This window comes from Panulirus ornatus, chromosome 21 (assembly GCF_036320965.1).
Source record: "Panulirus ornatus isolate Po-2019 chromosome 21, ASM3632096v1, whole genome shotgun sequence".
In the NCBI taxonomy this organism is placed as follows: Eukaryota; Metazoa; Arthropoda; class Malacostraca; order Decapoda; family Palinuridae; genus Panulirus; species Panulirus ornatus.
Window position 1 is genome coordinate 31,241,569 of NC_092244.1, and position 19,583 is coordinate 31,261,151.

The 19,583-nt window shown below is 38.5% G+C and overlaps 2 protein-coding genes across 4 annotated transcripts in view; one reads left to right on the top strand and one right to left on the bottom strand.

The window, feature by feature from the left end:
* The window catches only part of Ids (iduronate 2-sulfatase), a 76,854-nt gene that overhangs the window by 41,061 nt on the left and 16,210 nt on the right, over window positions 1-19,583 (bottom strand). Inside the window, exon 1 of one of the 3 annotated variants that reach the window (XM_071675890.1) lies at window positions 186-324. The exons of 1 other annotated variant lie outside the window; for it this stretch is intronic. The gene's annotated coding sequence lies outside the window, so the exon portion shown is untranslated. Of the gene's footprint in view, window positions 1-89; window positions 325-19,583 lie in introns of those variants that run through there. One more of the 3 variants, XM_071675892.1, reaches the window with a different exon arrangement.
* LOC139756443 (uncharacterized) lies at window positions 226-12,906 on the top strand. Its single transcript, XM_071675894.1, has 2 exons — window positions 226-1,590; window positions 5,830-12,906. The coding sequence occupies exons 1-2, from the start codon at window positions 373-375 to the stop codon at window positions 5,911-5,913; spliced, it is 1,302 nt and encodes a 433-aa protein (XP_071531995.1). The 5' UTR covers window positions 226-372; the 3' UTR covers window positions 5,914-12,906.

Consider the following 19,583-nt stretch of genomic DNA (forward strand, 5'->3'; position numbering starts at 1 on the left):
TAATTTTTCGACTGGGTATTTCAAACTGACACTGACAGCCTTAAAAAGCCAAGATATTGAGTCAAAAGCCCCAAAATCAAGCAATTTACCTCAGAGCCATACAAGCAGCGCGTGTTATGCCTTTAACAAGTGAAGAGGTTGTTAGTGATTTTCAGACAGATGGTTTTAGATCGTTACTGACGAACCTTAGTGATGATCTTTGTCGCTGACAGGGCCAAACGACCCTAGACGACCAGTTCTCCCCAACGACCTGCGGCTGCGGGTGGCTGCGGGTGGGACGCATGCGCCGCCCGCATCATAACACAGCTGACACGCAGAATCAGCTGACCTGATCCTCCCGCGAAATTATAAGACTATTTCACGTGTTTCACTATGACCCCACCAAGGAGATTCAACAGAAATGTGTGTAGTGTCTGCAGGACGACCTCAGCCCACAAAGACTCGTGGAGATACATTGGTTCACCGGCTGGGAAGAAGAAAAACCTGACCGACTTAATTTACAAATACGGTGACGTCTACGTTGTGGATGGTGTGATCTGCAGGAACTGTGAGAGAAAACTGATGAATATTGATAAATGCGTGAGTGAATTCAGAGTCAAGTGTCAGAAGAATATGCAAAATGTCGCTCGAAAGAGATGTTTGTCTGACACAGACCGGGACAATAGTTCTGTTATCCAGGATGGGAGAAAACGTGGGGAGGAAGTCTGTTCCAAGTTATTTATCATTCCATGTTCCAGCCAGCTTGATAAGAACAGTGTTTTGAGTATACCACCTTCCAAAAACCATGGGAAACATAATAGTTTCAATGGTTCTGGATATATTTCCCTCAAACCCCTGACTCCCATACTGCCCAAACAGAGCAACTCTGATATCTCAGCTTCTAAACCAAGTGCAGCTGATTCAACAGATGCCATTGTTCAAAGTAAAACAGACAGCTTAGGTGATGAAAGCCCAGCTGATGGTGACCATACTTATTCTTGTCAAATTAGCAAAGAAACTTTACCACCCAAAAAACAGACCAGTAAATTAAAATCTACATCCAAGACGAACTTTGAACCAGTCACTTGTAACAGCTTAGCATACCAACAGCTGAACAGTTTACTTTTAAGATCTGACCATTCTGAAAACAACGACCATCTTAGTAATGCAGAACTGAGTACAATTATATCCATTCTGTCATTGAGATCCAGGAGAGAACTGGTGAAATCACTGCTTGATTTTGACTATTTCTGTAACATCATTGAAGATGTAACTCTCACCAAACTATCCAAGAACTGCGACATTCTTTCAAACAGGAAAAGAGGGCGGTTGAGTGTGTTGGTGGCAAAAGAATATGAAGACCTAAAGACATTTGAATGGAATGAGGTCATCACAGAACTTCTAAATGAATTTCCATTACTTGCCAAAACATTCTTGGCATTTCTTTTGCCAGACAGTCTTTCGGACGGTGCTAAAATGGATCGTCTCTCAACATTAATACCCAGAATTGGATTCCTGTATGCTGTATTGGCACAGGGTAGAAACCAAGAGCTCAGCCGGGTGCAACGAATGATTGACATCCTTTTGTTTGACAGTATTTGTGATCAAAAGGTATGGATATCAGTTGCTTGGCTTATGTGTATGCGATTGCTGTATGTAATAGTAGTGCATTACTTTTCAGTATGTGAGCTACTGTCATTTATTGCGTAAATAATTAGAATAATGGAATAATTTCAGTTTGTGACCTATCATTTACATGTGATAGAATCAATACTACATTCTGAAACCCCTACTGCCAGTTTTCCTCTCATAGTTACTGACCACCCCAAGGACAGTATGTTCCTAGATATTTGATGACACTTCAACCCCTACCAACTGATTTGTGGCCCCCTTCTCCTGTTAGTCTCAACGTATACATATATATACACACACAGACGTATACATATATGCGCATGTACATAATTCATACTGTCTGCCCTTATTCATTCCCGTTGCCACCCTGCCACACATGAAATGACAACCCCCTCCCCCCGCATGTGCACAAGGTAGCACTAGGAGAAGACAACAAAGGCCACATTTGTATACACTCAGTCTCTAGCTGTCATGTATAATGCACCGAAACCACAGCTCCCTTTCCACATCCAGGCCCCACAAAACTTTCCATAGTATACCCCAGACGCTTCACATGCCCTGGTTCAATCCATTGACAGCACATCGACCCCGGTATACCACATCATTCCAATTCACTCTATTCCTTGCACGCCTTTCACCCTCCTGCATGTTCAGGCCCCTATCACTCAAAATCTTTTTCACTCCATCTTTCCACCTCCAGTTTGGTCTCCCACTTCTCCTCATTCCCTCCACCTCTGACAATGTCATATATCCTCTTTTTCAATCTCTCCTCACTCATTCCCTCCATGTGACCAAACCATTTCAAAACACCCTCTTCTGCTCTCTCAACCACACTCTTTTTATTACCACACATCTCTCTTACCATTTCATTACTTACTCAGTCAAACCACCTCACACCACATGTTGTTCTCAAACATCTCATTTCCAGCGTCCACGGTCCTCTGCACAACTCTGTCTATAGCCCACACCTCACAACCATATAACATTGTTGGAACCACTATTCCTTCAAACATACCCATTTTTGCTTTCCAAAATAATGTTCTCGACTTCCACACATTTTACAACGCTCCCAGAACTTTCGCCCCCTCCCCCACCCTCTGATTCACTTCCACTTCCATGGTTCCATCCGCTGCCAAATCTACTCCCAGATATCTAAAACACTTCACTTCCTCCTGTATTTCTCCTTTCAAACTTACCTCCCAGTTGACTTATCCCTCAACCCTACTGTACCTAATAACCTTGCTCTTATTCACATTTGCTTTCAGCTTTCTTCTTTCATACACTTTACCAAACTCAGTCACCAGCCACTGCAGTTTCTCACCTGAATCAGCCACCAGCGCTGTATCATCAGCGAACAACAACTGACTCACTTCCCAAGCTCTCTCAGCCACAACAGACTGCATACTTGCCCCTCTTTCCAAAATTCTTGCATTCACCTCCCCAACAACCCTATCCATAAACAAATTAAACAACCATGGAGACATCACACAGCCCTGCCGCAAACCGACATTCACCGAGAACCAGTCACTTTCCTCTCTTCCTACTCGTACACATACATCCTCGATAAAAAATTTTCATTGCTTCTAACAATTTGCCTCCCACACCATATATTCTTAATACCTTCCACAGCGCATCTCTATCGACTCTATCATATGCCTTCTCCAGATCCATAAATGCTACATACAAATCCATTTGCTTTTCTTTGTATTTCTCATACATTCTTCAAAGCAAATGCCTGATCCACACATCCTCTACCACTTCTGAAACCACACTGCTCTTCCCCAATCTGATGCTTTGTACATGTCTTCACCCTCTCAATCAATACCCTCCCATATAATTTCCCAGGAATACTCAACAAACTTATACCTCTGTAATTTGAGCACTCACTTTTATCCCCTTTGCCTTTGTAAAATGGCACTATGCAAGTATTATGCCAATCCTCAGGCACCTCACCATGAGTCATACATACATTAAATAACCTTACCAACCAGTCAACAATACAGTCACCCCTTTTTTTTAATAAATTCCACTGCAATACCATCCAAACCCACTGCCTTGCCAGCTTTCATCTTCCGCAAAGCTTTTACTACCTCTTCTCTGTTTACCAAACCATTCTCCCTAACCCTCTCACTTTGCACACCACCTCAACCAAAACACCCTATATCTGCCACTCTATCATCAAACACATTCAACAAACCTTCAAAATACTCACTCCATCTCCTTCTCACATCACCACTACTTGTTATCACCTCCCCATTAGCCCACTTCACTGATGTTTCCATTTGTTCCCTTGTCTTACGCACTTTATTTACCTCCTTCCAAAACATCTTTTTATTCTCCCTAAAATTTAATGAGTTTGAGTTTGTGTAGTCTGGATTTCCTTCACTACTGCCTTCCATACCAGCATTAGTATTGAAGGAAGTGGGTATCCGGTGTGAATGAGACAAGTTACAGTTTTGGATAAGAATGAATGGATGATGGATGTAAAGTGAGAGCATGACAGATGTAGGGTTAGTGGGTGGTATAAGTGGAGATTGAGTGAATGACATATAAGAGTTGTTTGGGAGGCTTGATTTGATGCACATTATCTGAGAGAGCCACAAACTTGCTACTATGTTGCTTATTGTTTCGTGCTTTTTGTGGACTTGGCATTGTTTGAATTTCTCTAGGTTATCCCCATGGTCTTTAACCCATTCAAAGTACTGAACTTGCAGTATGACAGTAATGAGCCAGCCATATAAGTGCATTACCATCTGACAGAGGAAGGCCAGAGGATTCTGTCATCACAGAAAACAGATTTTCAGTCTTATGATGGGCATGTCACTGCCATACTGGATGCCTCACATCGCTTAGGATTTTACTATCACATGGACTGGAGAGTTGAAGGGGGAAGAGGATAAGCTCTTCATCAGGGAAGTATTGAGTTAGACAGCCTGTCAGCAAGGAAGTCAGTTGAGGATGAGTACAACTTTAGAACATATTAAATGAAGTAGGAGCATAATATACTGTACCTTATAGATCTTTCATATCAAACAGAAATGAACCTCAGAGAGTGAATAACCAGCTGAAGGCTCATATAGGTGTGAAGAAAATGGACTTATAGGAAAATAAAGAAGGGGAGTGGACTGAGAGAACATTACAAAATATGAACCAGGGTGATTAAAAAGAACATCCGGAAAGCAAAGAGGGACTGTGAAGTTATGGTGGTGGAAGAATCAAAATTGATCCCAAGAGGATTCTTTCAAGAGTACCAAATTAAACTGAAGGAAAAAATTGGTCCAGTGAAGACAGATGGGGTGACTTATTTAAAAAGAGTGAGGAGATGAACAAGGTTTTAAATAATAATCTCAAGAATTTATAAAAGAATATTTTAAAAGCATACCTTATTTTAAAAGGGTATTTGTGAGAGGGTAAGAAGAGATTTCAAGGAAAATTTCATTAAATGAATAAAATATTCTTAAGCAGACAAATAAATAAGCTGATAACTATTGCAGAAATAAACATTTAGTTTATAGCAACCCAACTTTTTAGCAAAACATTGGAAATGAATAAATAAATGGTAATTTCCAATTCAGTGTATCACAGGTACTGGCTCATTGTTGATGTGAAAGTACATCATACATGTTGCCATGTACATATATATAACAAAGGGATTAAATTAAGATTCTCTTTGAACTTAAAAGCAAATTATGAATGTGTACGAGTATGCAGTTAGAATCAAAGTCTCTCCATTAACACTGATAACACTTTTTTTTCTTCTGGCAACCAAATTTGATATATAGAATCCAGGGATATAGCAAGCAAAATAAAACTGAGGGGGCAAACCAGTTTATGACAAATTTCCAAGGGAAGGCCATGCTCTGAACTTCTTACACCCCTGTATTCACATCACCAGTATCTTCAAGTATCATGAGTGAGTTTAATAACAGACATTTTCTGGCAATTACACATGGAGTTAATTTATACACTAAATTCAAAGAATAAGAAATTAATAAGTGAAGTGTGTGGTCTTGGGTGGATTTGTAGATTTCATAATACCAGAAGTCATATTAAAAGTTATTAGAGCAGATGGGTACTGTAACCTACACATAATCTTGAGGTATCAAGTTGAAATAAGTTTCTAATACGATAAGGATTTTGCATTATTAGTGAGATAAATATCTATAGTTTGAAATATATATATATTTAATTATTTCTCATCTGCATTTGGTGTTTCAGGTATTTGACAGACTGAACCCTCTAGGAATTTGCCTGAGTTATAGCCATAGTGTGAGGATCATGGACAAAATTACCAGCCATTAAGATTCTGCATTTATTGAAGCCTCAGCAACTCGGAAATCCACATGAATTCCTACAGACAGCATCAGATAGTAAACAAGGGCTCAGGATTGAAGAAGAGGCAATCATTCATCAGTACGCCTTGCTTTCATCTCAGCTGTGGTCGTACAGTACATCTAATTTAACCATCTCATTCTCATCAAACCACAAGTCTCTTATCAAGAAATGATAAGAGATGTGTTCTTACCATTTAAGGATTGAATTTCCAGCAGAAATGAATATGCATGTCATTTGTTTCATGTTCCAAAACACCATCTTCCTTACATTCAGCTGTTGTGTTTAAGCACAATTCCAGATCAGTTTGAAGGCCCATTAGCAAATCATCTTATTGAAATGAACAATGTGATGCCATTAACAGAGAAAATCATGGGCTTTTTTCAGGATTTCCCTCTAGACTACTTTGAGAAAGCCAGGTTTGTTCCAGTGCATCTGTTTAAGTTGGTAAAGGCTAAATGACCCATGAAGCATTTTCATAAGCAGAATGTCTCACAACTAGTGGAACTACTTTATGGCAAGTGAGCAATTCACATAATTGTTTCCGATAATCCTTGAACTTTTCCACTTATGAATTATGAATTATGTTCTTTATATTTGAGCAGTCATATGATGCAGAAACTGGTGGAAAATTGAAAATCATGCAATGTGAAACAATCAGAATGTTAGCATCATCAGTTACTGTAATATGAACAATCACTGTGACTCAAATAAGGACTTTCCACTATCTTGGAATATGTGTACGTAACAGAGTCAGTGCTGAAGTACTTTAATATCTGATGTTTATTCATTTCCAAAACACCACTTTCCACCTGAGGAGTTCCAGATTGATGGAAAAGGCAATTCCCTGGTTATTGAAAAATTTAAGGTAACTGCAAGAATTTAGATTTGTTGCATAGAATAAAGGCAAATGGCCCTGTAATTGAAAATACAGTGATTGTGATTATACATTTTCAGAAGGCAAAAATTAATGCTTATAAGAACAGCCGTTGAGGACTGAATAAGCATTTACGTGATCAGGTTTATTATGTATATAATTTTAGGTTCATGTGGGTGGGTTGGGCCATTCTTTTGTCTGTTTCCTTGCACTATCTCACTAATGCGGGAGACAGTGACAAAGTATAATAAATAAATGAATATAAAATATACTTGATCACCGTTTCCCACGTCAGCGAGGTAGTGCCAGGAAACAGACGAAGAATGGCCCATCCACTCATACACACACACATATATATATACATAAATGCCCATACACACACATATATTCACACTACCTCGCTAATGCGGGATATAGCGAATAGTATGAAAAAAATACACAAATACATATATACACTTACACATGCACAGACATATACATATATACACATCTACAAATTTATACTTTCTTGCCTTCATCCACTTTTGGTGCTGCCCCACCCCACAGAGGAAGAGAGAGAGAGAGAGAGAGAGATGCACTTCTTGTAAAAGAATTAGGGCTGTGAGAAATAAACTTATGTCAAAGTTTGGGCTACTGATTTTGGTGGTGAAACCCCATTCTGATGGACTTTAGTATAGGTACACCACCAATTTTCTGGCACTCTTGGTTCTAAAGCCTTGCTGGATTAACCATTTTGCCAGACCAACCATTGGTCACTTAATAATAATTCATCAGCACACCTCTAACCCACTAATTATACATCTCCCATGTGTCTAAAGTATACCATGGACTGCTAGAAATTTAAATTAAACAAATATTAAATGTAAATTGAATGAATAAATGAAATACATTATACACCTGCTCAAGACTGAGGTGCTCGTCAGCTACAAGTTTCGCAAATTCATCCACATACTCGCAGTTCCATCATGGTTTGCTGACTGCTTTTCTCCGCACACTTTATTCGTGGAAATTTCATGACGCTTCTTGAACCTTTGAATCCATCCTCCACTATAGTCATGCTCATGTTGTAATTTAAGTTCTTTATGGAACAAGTTAGCCTGGTCCATTATCGTGCTACCTGACAAGTCCACTCCATTACTCCGACACTGTCGAAACCATTCCATCATCACTCAATTGTGCTCAGTACTCTTACCCTCTTTCATAGTTTTTCTAGTCGTCATTTGCTTCATGGAATCGCTGTCTGCATAGAATTTCAATATTTTCTCCCTTTGTTTCTTTATATCATAAGCAGTTGATGAACCAATGCTGTAGATGTCAAACAGCTCATGCACCGAAACACCACAGTCCATTTTTTTTCAACAGTTCTACTTTATCTTGGATTGATATGGACTGGTGTTTATGTTTTACGCCACAACTGACATTCTCATATGTCTTAAGAGCCATAGCTAGGGTTAGATTTAAGCAAAATAAGCTAAGAATCTCACAGAATTGCTGTACCACCACCAACAAGTGCGGTGTAAAAAATGTAAATAAGCGTACTGTACACACAATGCCATCTGTTGTCGCCCAGCAAACTAGTCTGGTGGCCACGGTAATTTCGAGTTCCCTCATAATTTTGTCCGGACTAATGAAGGTGCCGAATCATCAGTTGCCGGAAATTCGTTGGTGTACCTGTATATTGGAATTTAGCTTGTAACTGATCTGCATTAACTGTTTATGATGTAAATATGTATATATTTTTTTATATTTCAATTGAATCTATATTTTTTGTAATTGCTTGTTTTGCCTTAGCTAAGTAGCATCAGGAACTGAGAAATGATGGCTTCAATTGCACACATCCTCTCAAGCTATCACATATAATGAGCTGAACCATTTATTATATTATATTTATTATATTTTGCCGCTGTCTCCCACATTAGCGAGGTAGCGCAAGGAAACAGAACGAAAGAATGGCCCAACCCACCCACATAAACATGTATATACATACACGTCCACACACACACATATACATACCTATACATTTCAAAGTATACATATATATACATACACAGACATATACATATATACACATGTACATAATTCATACTTGCTGCCTTTATTCATTCCCGTTGCCACCCCGCCACACATGAAATGACAACCCCCTCCCCCACATGCGTGCGAGGTAGCGCTTTGAAAAGACAACAAAGGCCACATTTGTTCACACTCAGTCTCTAGCTGTCATGTATAATGCACCGAAACCACAGCTCCCTTTCCACATCCGGGCCCCACAAAACTTTCCATGGTTTACCCCAGATGCTTCACATGCCCTGGTTCAATCCATTGACAGCTTGTCGACCCAGGTATACCACATCGTTCCAATTCACTCTTATTCCTTGCACGCCTTTCACTATCCTGCATGTTCAGGCCTCGATCGCTCAAAATCTTTTTCACTCCATCTTTCCACCTCCAGTTTGGTCTCCCACTTCTCGTTCCCTCCACCACTGACACATATATCCTCTTTGTCAATCTTTCCTCACTCATTCTCTCCATGTGACCAAACCATTTCAAAACATCCTCTTCTGCTCTCCCAACCACACTTTTTATTACCACACATCTCTCTTACCCTTTCATTACTTACTCGATCAAGCCACCTCACACCACAAATTGTCCTCAGACATCTCATTTCCAACACATCCACCCTCCTCCGCACAACTCTATCTATAGCCCATGCCTTGCAGTATTTATATGTACAGTATAATAAAACATTATTCTTTGTGACTTTAAATTTTTGGCACATACAAAAAGCTGGCACCTTATGTTAAATCATTTGTACATTTAGAATATTTGTATACAATCGTTATTCAAGATTATTATTTAGTAGTTTATCTGCCTGTAATAGACAATGTATGAAGGACTGTATGTTTTTCTGGGGGAAAGAGTTGTGGTTCAGTATTTCATTTCATCCCTTCTGAATTGTTAATATAAATTCTTTATTAAGATAAAGAGAAGTAGATGCAAAATGTTCTTGTTCTTATGTAAAATAATCAAATGTTCATGCCATCAGTAAAGTATAGTTTTGGTACAATTTCATTTTGTGAGTGATTAACCTGTTGAAGCTAAAGAGTAAACTAGACATTACAGTCACATGAATTAACAGGACTGGAATCTAGCACAAGCATAAAAGCTAAATGCCAGTGAAAACTTGAATTTGTTTCACAATTTTTTCCAAGCTAAAAGAGTTTTTAAATTGGGTGACAATGCTGTATAGTAACCTTTTTGCTGATTGATATGAGTAATTAGCTTGTACATTTCAAAATGGCAAATGCTTAGCTTATGGGTTTTGAAATTTTAACCTTGAATTAAAAAGAAAGAAACTCCAGTGTAGTGTTTTAGGAACACTGGCATGGATGACACTTTTTACATCAGGGGCATCCATATCCATGTTATGTGCCTCTCTTGTAAATAGTTTTGCATCCCAATCAGACTTGCTTTACTAATTAATGTATTGCTTCTTATCTGAGAGTGTTGGCTATTTTTTCTTTGATGTGATGCTTTCATCTGAAAGTTTGAAAATAAGCTTTTAAATCACTTTTGGTAATCTTTAAATCACTGTACATATTCAAAACCTGTGATATACCAGGTCTACATTAGCGTTTCCCTCTTTTGACCCTGTATTTTGAGTTACCAAGTGTATTTGTACTTATCAGAGTATCTGAATATCAAAAAAGTAATTGTCACCCATCATGTGTAAATGCATAAGTCTGTGCATGCAGTAAGCTGCCAGCAAAAATGAAAAAAATGAAAAATATGTATTTTGAATAACTTCAAATTTTAGATTTAATATAGAATGTTCATTAGAAACTATTTTTACCTAGGCCTCATAATGAATAGTAATATGAATTGTATAAAGATGTGAATAAAATTTTCAAGTTAGTGCAGTATATATTTTAGAAAATTTGTAAATGAGACTGGTTGGTAAACAAATAAGTACTTAAAGTCAAGCAATGATCTTTTGAAATTTTAATCAATACATTTGAAAATGAGTGAATGTAAGCATGAGTTGATAAACTGGATACACTTATTTAAAGATAACACAGCAGAGTGACCCATGACATGACACATAACTTTGTTCACATGAATATTTTTTGTCAGTAGCAAATGTAATTATGGCTGCTGTTACCATCTGTGATAAAGATTTTCCTTCCCGTACAGTAATTGTTGAAATGTGTTTTGTTACAAAACAAACAAATCAAAATATATTTCATTATGTTTCACATTAATTTTCCAGCTTGTGATGAATTACTGCTGTGAGAAGCTCTTGAAATTGACAAATTTCTTTTTCTTGAAGAAAATGTTAATCTTGGTGTAACCTCAAGCAAAATGAGTCCAGTGAGTAACTATGACTGAGTAATCAAATTAATTGTTAACTTTTCTTATTAGATGAAAGGCTGGATGTGGAAACACTCCAGTGTAAGCAATTATGTTATCTCCTGTACTCCATTTTAGAGACCATGTTTAGACCATGGTCATACAGTCATTTTTAGTTTAAATATTACTTTTTTACATCTGACTGCAATAGTGAGGTAGCTATAGAAAAAGTTAACAACAGCTTCACTTGCACACAACCAATCTCTTGCTGTTATGTATAATGCACTGAAAGCAGAACATATCATATACAGCTATATTTCACAGATCACTCCATACCACATTGATCTAATTCACTCTGTGCAGTGCACATTTCTTGCCTCCTGAATGTTTAGGCCCTGTTACCTCCAAACTCCCTTAACTCCATCCTTCCTTCATTCTCAGTTTTCCCTCTCTCTTGTTCCTTGCACTTCTGTAACAAACATCCCTTAGTCAGTCAGTGTTTACTCATCCTCTCCGTATTTACCTAAACCACTTAAGCACACCGTGGGTGGCCTTCTCGATTAGACTATACCTATTACTATACCTCCTTGACATTTCATTCCTTATATGATGAATCCATCTTATATCTCTTATCATCCTTTGGCATTTTATTTCCAATATATCTACCTATGTATTCAAGGTTCTTATCACATCTGTACAACTGTAGGAACTCTACCTTCAGACTCGCCCATCTTTGCTGTAACAGTCTTTGACCTTCCATATTCCCCGTAGTGCATCTGAGACCTTTCCTCCTCCTTCCACCCTATGACCACTTCAGCCACCATGGTCCCTTTTACTGCCACAACCACTCCCAAGTATCTAAAACACCTCCTCATTCCTCCAGGTCCTGTCTATTCAAGCTCGCACTCTAACCATCCTGTTTTGCTCTTGTTATACCTTTTTATTTACTTTTCTTCACTTTAACTCTCAATTTTCTGTTTTCCATCCCTCAAACTCTGATTTCAACAAAATGTTATCAATTGATTGATAACTTTATGATATTAGTAAGCTAGAATATTAAGAATATTCAAATAATTAATACTGGTTATCTATTGCATAGCATTTATTTCCTTAAGACTAGACATAGTATGGTCAGTTTGAAAAGTATAGCGACATTACAAGCACTACCCATGCTTCTACTCTGAACTATAATGTAGCATTGATGTGTATTTTAATTACATTCAACAATCAAGCAATCTATCCTTGTCACAGAAAACACTTAGCTCTTACAACTCATTCTTTGTGACTGATTTTTCTACTGTGAAAGCAATGCGTTAGCCCTGCCTTTCAGGAGAATAGTAGGAGCAGTGGTTAGAAGTAGTAGGTAGGAACATTAGCTGGGAGCATTAGGTGGTGGTAGTAGTAGGTAGGAACATTAAGATGGGAACATTAGGTAGACACAGGTAATATGGTGGGAACATTAGTTAGGAGCCTCTGAAAACACTGTGCTGGATTTGCCTTCTGCCAGTGGCCTGTAAAGGGTGAAGGCTAAGATGCATCACTCTAGCTATAACCACCTCTTCGAGGGAGTTTCCTAACTTAACTTTTTTTTTTTAGACTACCTTGTCATTGGCCAATCATGTCTCTTGTTGTCTGTCTTTCTCCTGTAAATTCATGTAGAGAGATAACACTTTTCCTGGAGATAACTTCAGTATTGTTAGTTACTTTTACATAAAATTTTGATACTTTGGTGCAAGAAAGTGTGTTTTATTTTCTATGTACACCATATGTTGATGGAAATAATGTGAATGTGGCCATAGATCTATGCTGCATGCTAGTCATAACTATTCATAAGATATACAGACTTATATGACAGAGTGGAGTGTAAAGAAAAGTGGGCACTGCAAGATATATAAAGGAGAGAAATATGAGGCAAAATCAAAGGTTAGTTAGAAATTTGAATGAATGATGTGAGATCGGTCTTGTCAAGAATTGACAAGCATATTTAAACTACTGCAAGTTCAAGTAATGGGAGATAATTACTACTGTTGTATCTACTCCAAAGGTAATGTTTGTGACTACAGTAATATAATTTCGATCGCATCAGGTTTAAGATATCATTATCCTCTCTGATTTGATTTTATCACATCCACCCCTCCGTCACTTAATTCCTCTAGGTACGTACAACTTTTCAACTATTTGACTTCTATCCATGAAGCACAGCTCTCTTCACTTCTTCGTGCTGAAATCCTTTATGCAGACAATTTCAGTATACTGCTCACTGCAAGGTTTGGTTTGGATCTACCAAAGATGATCGCGGCAAAACCTAAGCCTTTTTTTTTCCCTTTTTAATGATCTAGAACATGCAATCAAACAACCAACATGATTTACAGACCAAAACGAGCACTGTTCTAACACACACACACACACACACACACACAGTTTTTTCATCCGCTGAACCTTCCCATTATAGATGCACTATTTTTGCTTTTTAAGGTCCTCTGACCACATTCTTTTTCCATCATTTTTACAACCATTGACCACATTCTTTTTCCATCATTTTTACACCCATTGACCACATTCTTTTTCCATCATTTTTACATAGGTGTATCCACCCTGTAGGGCTTAGTAGTCATCCTTACAAGGCTTTTTTTGCTGACTTTCCCTGGGACAAATACTGCTTTGTTGGCCTGGATGCCCAATGTTGTGCTAAAAGCATAACTGATTTTATCTTGGCTGGGATGGAGTCTTACATCCCACTTACTAAATGTTTCCTGCCCCAGCCTACGGTTTGATCGCTCCTTCTCTAATGCCTGATATCATGTTTTCTCCAGTTTTATAAATACCACATACAAACCCCTCTCTTTTTCGAAAGCATCTCTCACATATCTGTCAAAGCAAACACCTGGTCTACACCTCCTCTACCACTCCTAAAGCTGCAATGCTTCTCCCCAGTGTGACGCTCAGTGCATGCCACTAACCTTTTAATCACCATTCACCCATACCACTTAGCAATGGTACTCAACAGCTTTCATATAGTGTAATTTTACAATCATCTGGCACATTCCATTAAACATCGGCAGTCCCTTCTATGAAACCAAATTATCAAACTCTTAATGATTGAACCCAAATAAATGCGAGTCACACTCCTGAAGGGTAAGGGTTAGTTTTACAGCAATTCTCCTCAGACTCATTACACCTTTTATACCGAATGTCTGACATAGCTGTACGAAGTTAAGCTTAGGAATTTTGATGAAAGCATAAATTAAAAAGACATCTGATCATGAGCTTCTAACTATATTATAAAATTCGCATGTGACTTTCAAAATGACCTTTTTGAATGGCATACACTGCAGTGATACAAAAGAGGTGTAGAATAGAGGTCTGTGCAAAAAACGAAAGCCCAGCAGACCACACGTTGACTGGGAACATGTGACAAAGGATGAAGTTTACTAGAAAGAGGTGGAGAGGATGAAGAAGTGATTGGACATAATATGTTTATCGGTACAATGGTATTCAGAATATGGAACAGGCTTTCCCGAGTAGGAGACTTTATGGTGTGAAGAGGAAGGTAAGTGCACATGCATGGGAAGGACATAGAAGACCTGATGGTCATGAGGTTATCTGCTGGAGGACAGTACAAGTGAAGGACAGATAACAGAAGACCTGGTGGTCATTATAAGGTTATCAGCTGATGAACAGTACGCCTAGGTCATGAGGTAAAATGAGGTTAGGGTACCACGCTGTTTGGTATCCTATATCGTATATGCACTTACTCAGGACGAGGTGGCTGAGTGGTTAAGGCGTTGGACTGCTAATCCAATGCTGCTGTTAATGGCCTAGGCAGTACATCCTCTCTCTCTCTCTCTCTCTCTCTCTCTCTCTCTCTCTCTCTCTCTCTCTCTCTCTCTCTTGTGAGGGGATAAGTATGCCTGCCCTCCTACACAGGATACCTAAAAGAACAAACTTGTATATGGCCATATATTCCTTCACATTCCGCACAAATTCCACCTACAGTCTTCCCACTACGCAACTGTGTAAAAATATCAAGTCCTCTTCTAATTTTAGTATATTTTTTCACAATTTCTGTATTCTTTTGTGAATACTTGGCAGACTCAATGAGATCTTCATTGCATCAAGCACTGAATTTCGTTGACATCCCCATATAACTCTCATTACTTCACTTTGTATCACTTCAGCTCTACGAATCCTGTTTTTACCTAACATCAACAAGCATAGTACAGTTATGAACTATGCGACTACTTTCTTACATAAGTAGGACTGGTATCCTATCATCCTACCCGACCAAGACAAAGCTTGCAGCGGTTGTAATCCAACAACATAAAGCTGTGATGCGTTTTAGTTTGGCATGTTAGCAACCTTGCTATAACCTACATGCATTTCCAGATAGTTATAGGCCTACACTCTCAAACTCCATCCCACTTAGAAATGTTCTTTTGAGACCTGTATACAATAGCACATAGTTTTTCATGTACAACAAGTCGTAGCTTTGTGTATGTACGACTGACCTTATTCACTGCCACTCGCATCTTTTCTTCCGATGACTATAATAAATCAAAAGCAGGAGGGTGAAAGGCGTGCAAGGAATAAATTGGAACGATGTGGTATACCGGGGTCGACGTGTTGTCAATGGATTGAGCCACGGCATGTGAAGCGTCTGGGGTAAACCATGGAAAGTTTTGTGGGGCCTGGATGTGGAATTATACATGACAGCTATAAACCGAGTGTGAACGAACGTGGCCTTTGTTGTCTTTTCCTAGCGCTACCTCGCGCACATGCGGGGGGGAGGGGGTTGTCATTTCATGTGTGGCGGGGTGGCGACGGGAATGAATAAGGGCAGACAGCATGAATTATGTACATGTGTATATATGTCTGTGTGTGTATGTATATGTATACGTTGAGATGTATAGGTACGTATATTTGCGTATGTGGACGTGTATGTATATACATGTATATGTGGGTGGGTTGGGCCATTCTTTCGTCTGTTTCCTTGCGTTACCTCGCTAACGCGGGAGACAGCGACAAAGTATGATATATATAATATATAATTACGATATTCATTTTCCGCCATTTTATTCATTATACTCATCTTTCACCGATGTATTAATTACTAAATTAAATAACAGACGACTTACCCTTGAGGATTTCCTAATTCACTGCTTTTAGTTACAGAAAATCTACCTTGAAGCCAGACCTATACTTCCCTCTCACTGAGGTAATGGGAGATCCAATTTAACATCTTGACAGACACATCCAGCTTGCCAATTCAAATAATATTATCTGATTTTTTTCAGACTTGCCTTACAGGTCAAGCAAAACTCTATAGGCATCTTTAAGATTATACACTCAAGTCATTATACAATCAGTTGTAACTTGAACTTTAATAAAACCAAACAAATTTCTGGAAATATTATCACCCATGAAGTATTGTACACATATGAGATGTTAATGAGTCCGATCTCATTACCATTTGGCACGGGATAATCACAGCCTCCTTCCACTTACTGAGCAATTTCCCAATTCTTAAGCTGGTATTACATAAATCTAACACAAACCCAGTGTCAAAAGTAACACCTTCAGCCCCTGAAGCTGTAGACTTATGTCTTAATTGCAACTAACAGCTTCCCTCTTGTAATATATGCACACGAATAGTCCCTTATCTTAATATCATATATACATTCTTTCCCATATAATCAGAATTCCTTAATACCTGTCTAACTTCTGTTAATACCTGTCTAACTTCTGTACATGGATCAGACTCTGGCTTACCGGGAGAAAGTAACGTATAGGTATTAAACAGCGAAGCCTCAGATTAGCAGGACGTAACGAGTGGTGTGCCACAGGGGTCGGTCCTAGGCCCAATTCTTTTCATAATATACATTAATGACCTAGAACTCGGTCTCATATCTAAGATATTCAAATTTGCTGACGATGCTAAACTAGGAGGTAGAACTGTAAACAAGAGAAATTACGAAATGATTCAGATAACTTACAAGCAGAGTGGTCAGACAGACAGCAAGTGAAGTTTAATGTAGACAAGTGTAAAGTTATGCACTTTGGAGACAAGAATATACTTTACGAGTACAAACTATTCGGAAACTCTCTAACTAAAGTAAATGAAGAAAATTATCTGAGAGTTGTCATTAGCAGCAATCTAAGATACACTAAACAGTGTCAAGCAGCAAATAAAAAAGGCAACCAAATGTTAGATTTCACAACCAGGAACATAGATTACAAGACACCAGAAACAATTCTCACACTTTATGATTATCTAGTAAGAACATACCTTGAATATGAGGTCCAGTCTTAGTCCCCAAACTCTAAAAAATAAAAAAGACGAGGAAAAATTAGAGCAAGTACAAAGACGCACGACAAAATTGATCGCATCCCTTAGAAATCTGGCATCCGAAGAGAGGCTAAAATGTTTCGATCTCTTCTCCACTAAAAAACGGAGACTTCGCGGTGACTTAATCCAAGTGTTCAAAATTCTGAACAAGTTTGATAAAGTAAATTACGAACATCTTTTCGAAATACAAGAAGATACGGTTACCAGAACAAATGGAATAAAACTCAAAGCTAAAAAAGATGTAATATGGCCGTGGGAAATAGCTTCTCTTCCCATAGGTGTGTTGAATACTGGAATAACTTGCTCAGACGTAGTGAATGCTAAGACCGTGAATACCTTCTACAGTCGTCAAGACAAATATTTTATAAATTCAGGTATACTCTTGAAAAACGCCAGAAATAAACTCTATAAACGACAGCGTTAATGGGGACAGCAGAAGGCTAATGTGCAGCAGCGGGGAGTCGTAGATAGCTTAAAAAACTGCTGAGCGGAATTACGTATTCTTGTCAAGTTAAGATCCTTTCTCTTTTTTTCTCTTTACCAGGCAACCCAGTCGTGGGCCAATCAGGCCTCCTGTTGTCTGTCTTATCATGTAAACTCATGTAAACCTCTACTAGCGATGACGTTAGATTGGAAGGTGACGCACACTGTTCTATGATCAGCCACCGTCTGTGGGTTAGCTACGACACTACGTAGGTCTTCCTCACTCCTCTCACCGTATCAACTTCACTCCAGATTTGCGTTGTTGTCTTTGCTCCGGCAGTTTTTCCCAGGAACTTTTCCCAACACTTTTCCTTAACCTCCCGTCTGACCTCACTACATGCCTCTGCTACTTTCTGTAAAGCATTTTCTCTTCCTCAGATATCTCTAATCTTATCCAATCCTTGTGTATCCTCCGCCTTTTTTTTTTTTTTCAGTGGCATTTCATGCCTAAACATGTACCTCTATAGTTTACGTTCTCTTCCACATTGCGGTACTCGTGTGCCTCAAAACTTTCCTTGTGACAATTTCCCATCATTTGACCGACTAAATCTTCATGGACGATATCTATATGATGTGGCTGACAGTCATTGTACCAACCTGTCATCTGGTTTGGCATCATTTTACTCCCATTCAGTGTGAATCTTGTTCTACCGTAACCAAGATACACTTTCTCCAGTGGAAGTTCTATACAAAGTGTAAGGTGGTCACTCAATAATTCGATGATTACAATGGTTATTGGAGGTTTTGTATTATATATATATATATATATATATATATATATATATATATATATATATATATATATATATATATATGATCACACATCCGTGATAGCATGAAGGTGAAATCGCACTTCAGTAGGAGTTCATACGATTTCATTTAACATGTCATTTTTCTATACATGTGGCAGGACATGTTTCGTGGAGACAATCCACCTCATCATCAGGTGCCAGTACTTAACAAAGTTACTTAAATCCCAGCATCACACTTGGTTCCCGCCGTCCAACACCAATCTTTATAGACCAAGCACTGTCTGCTTTGTCTGGCCACAACCGTTGTTAGGGAGAGTGATTAAGGGGGGTCAAGTGGCGGGGGTTGACCTGTGTAGCTGGGTGTATCTTCAACAACTTTTTTTTCATGTTTTCGCGTTTTGTCAATTCTTTCATGATAATTTGGCCAAGGCTAGGATGGGCTTTAAGATTGCCTTGGGGACAAATTAAAGTTCTTAGTATTAGCAATTAAGAAAGATTCAATGACGTTTCGTGTGGCATAATCAGCAGAGGGGTACAAAATAACGGGATTTTCAAGATCTATGGCCATGGTGATCATTTTCATGACAATGTTTAGCGATCACATTTTTGTGGTCATCCCTGCGTACTGCATGACGGTGCCAATAACACTTCTCCGTTACAGTTTTACCTGTCTGGCCTACATAAATATATTTACATGCCTTGCATTTGACGGCGTAAACACTCCCAATTGTTGCATAATTTGGCCTACTATTTATTAAGGTCTTGTTGATGGTGTTATTGTACTGGAGAGCAACATTACAAGCACTGGTTTTCAGAACATGTCTTAGATCAGCTA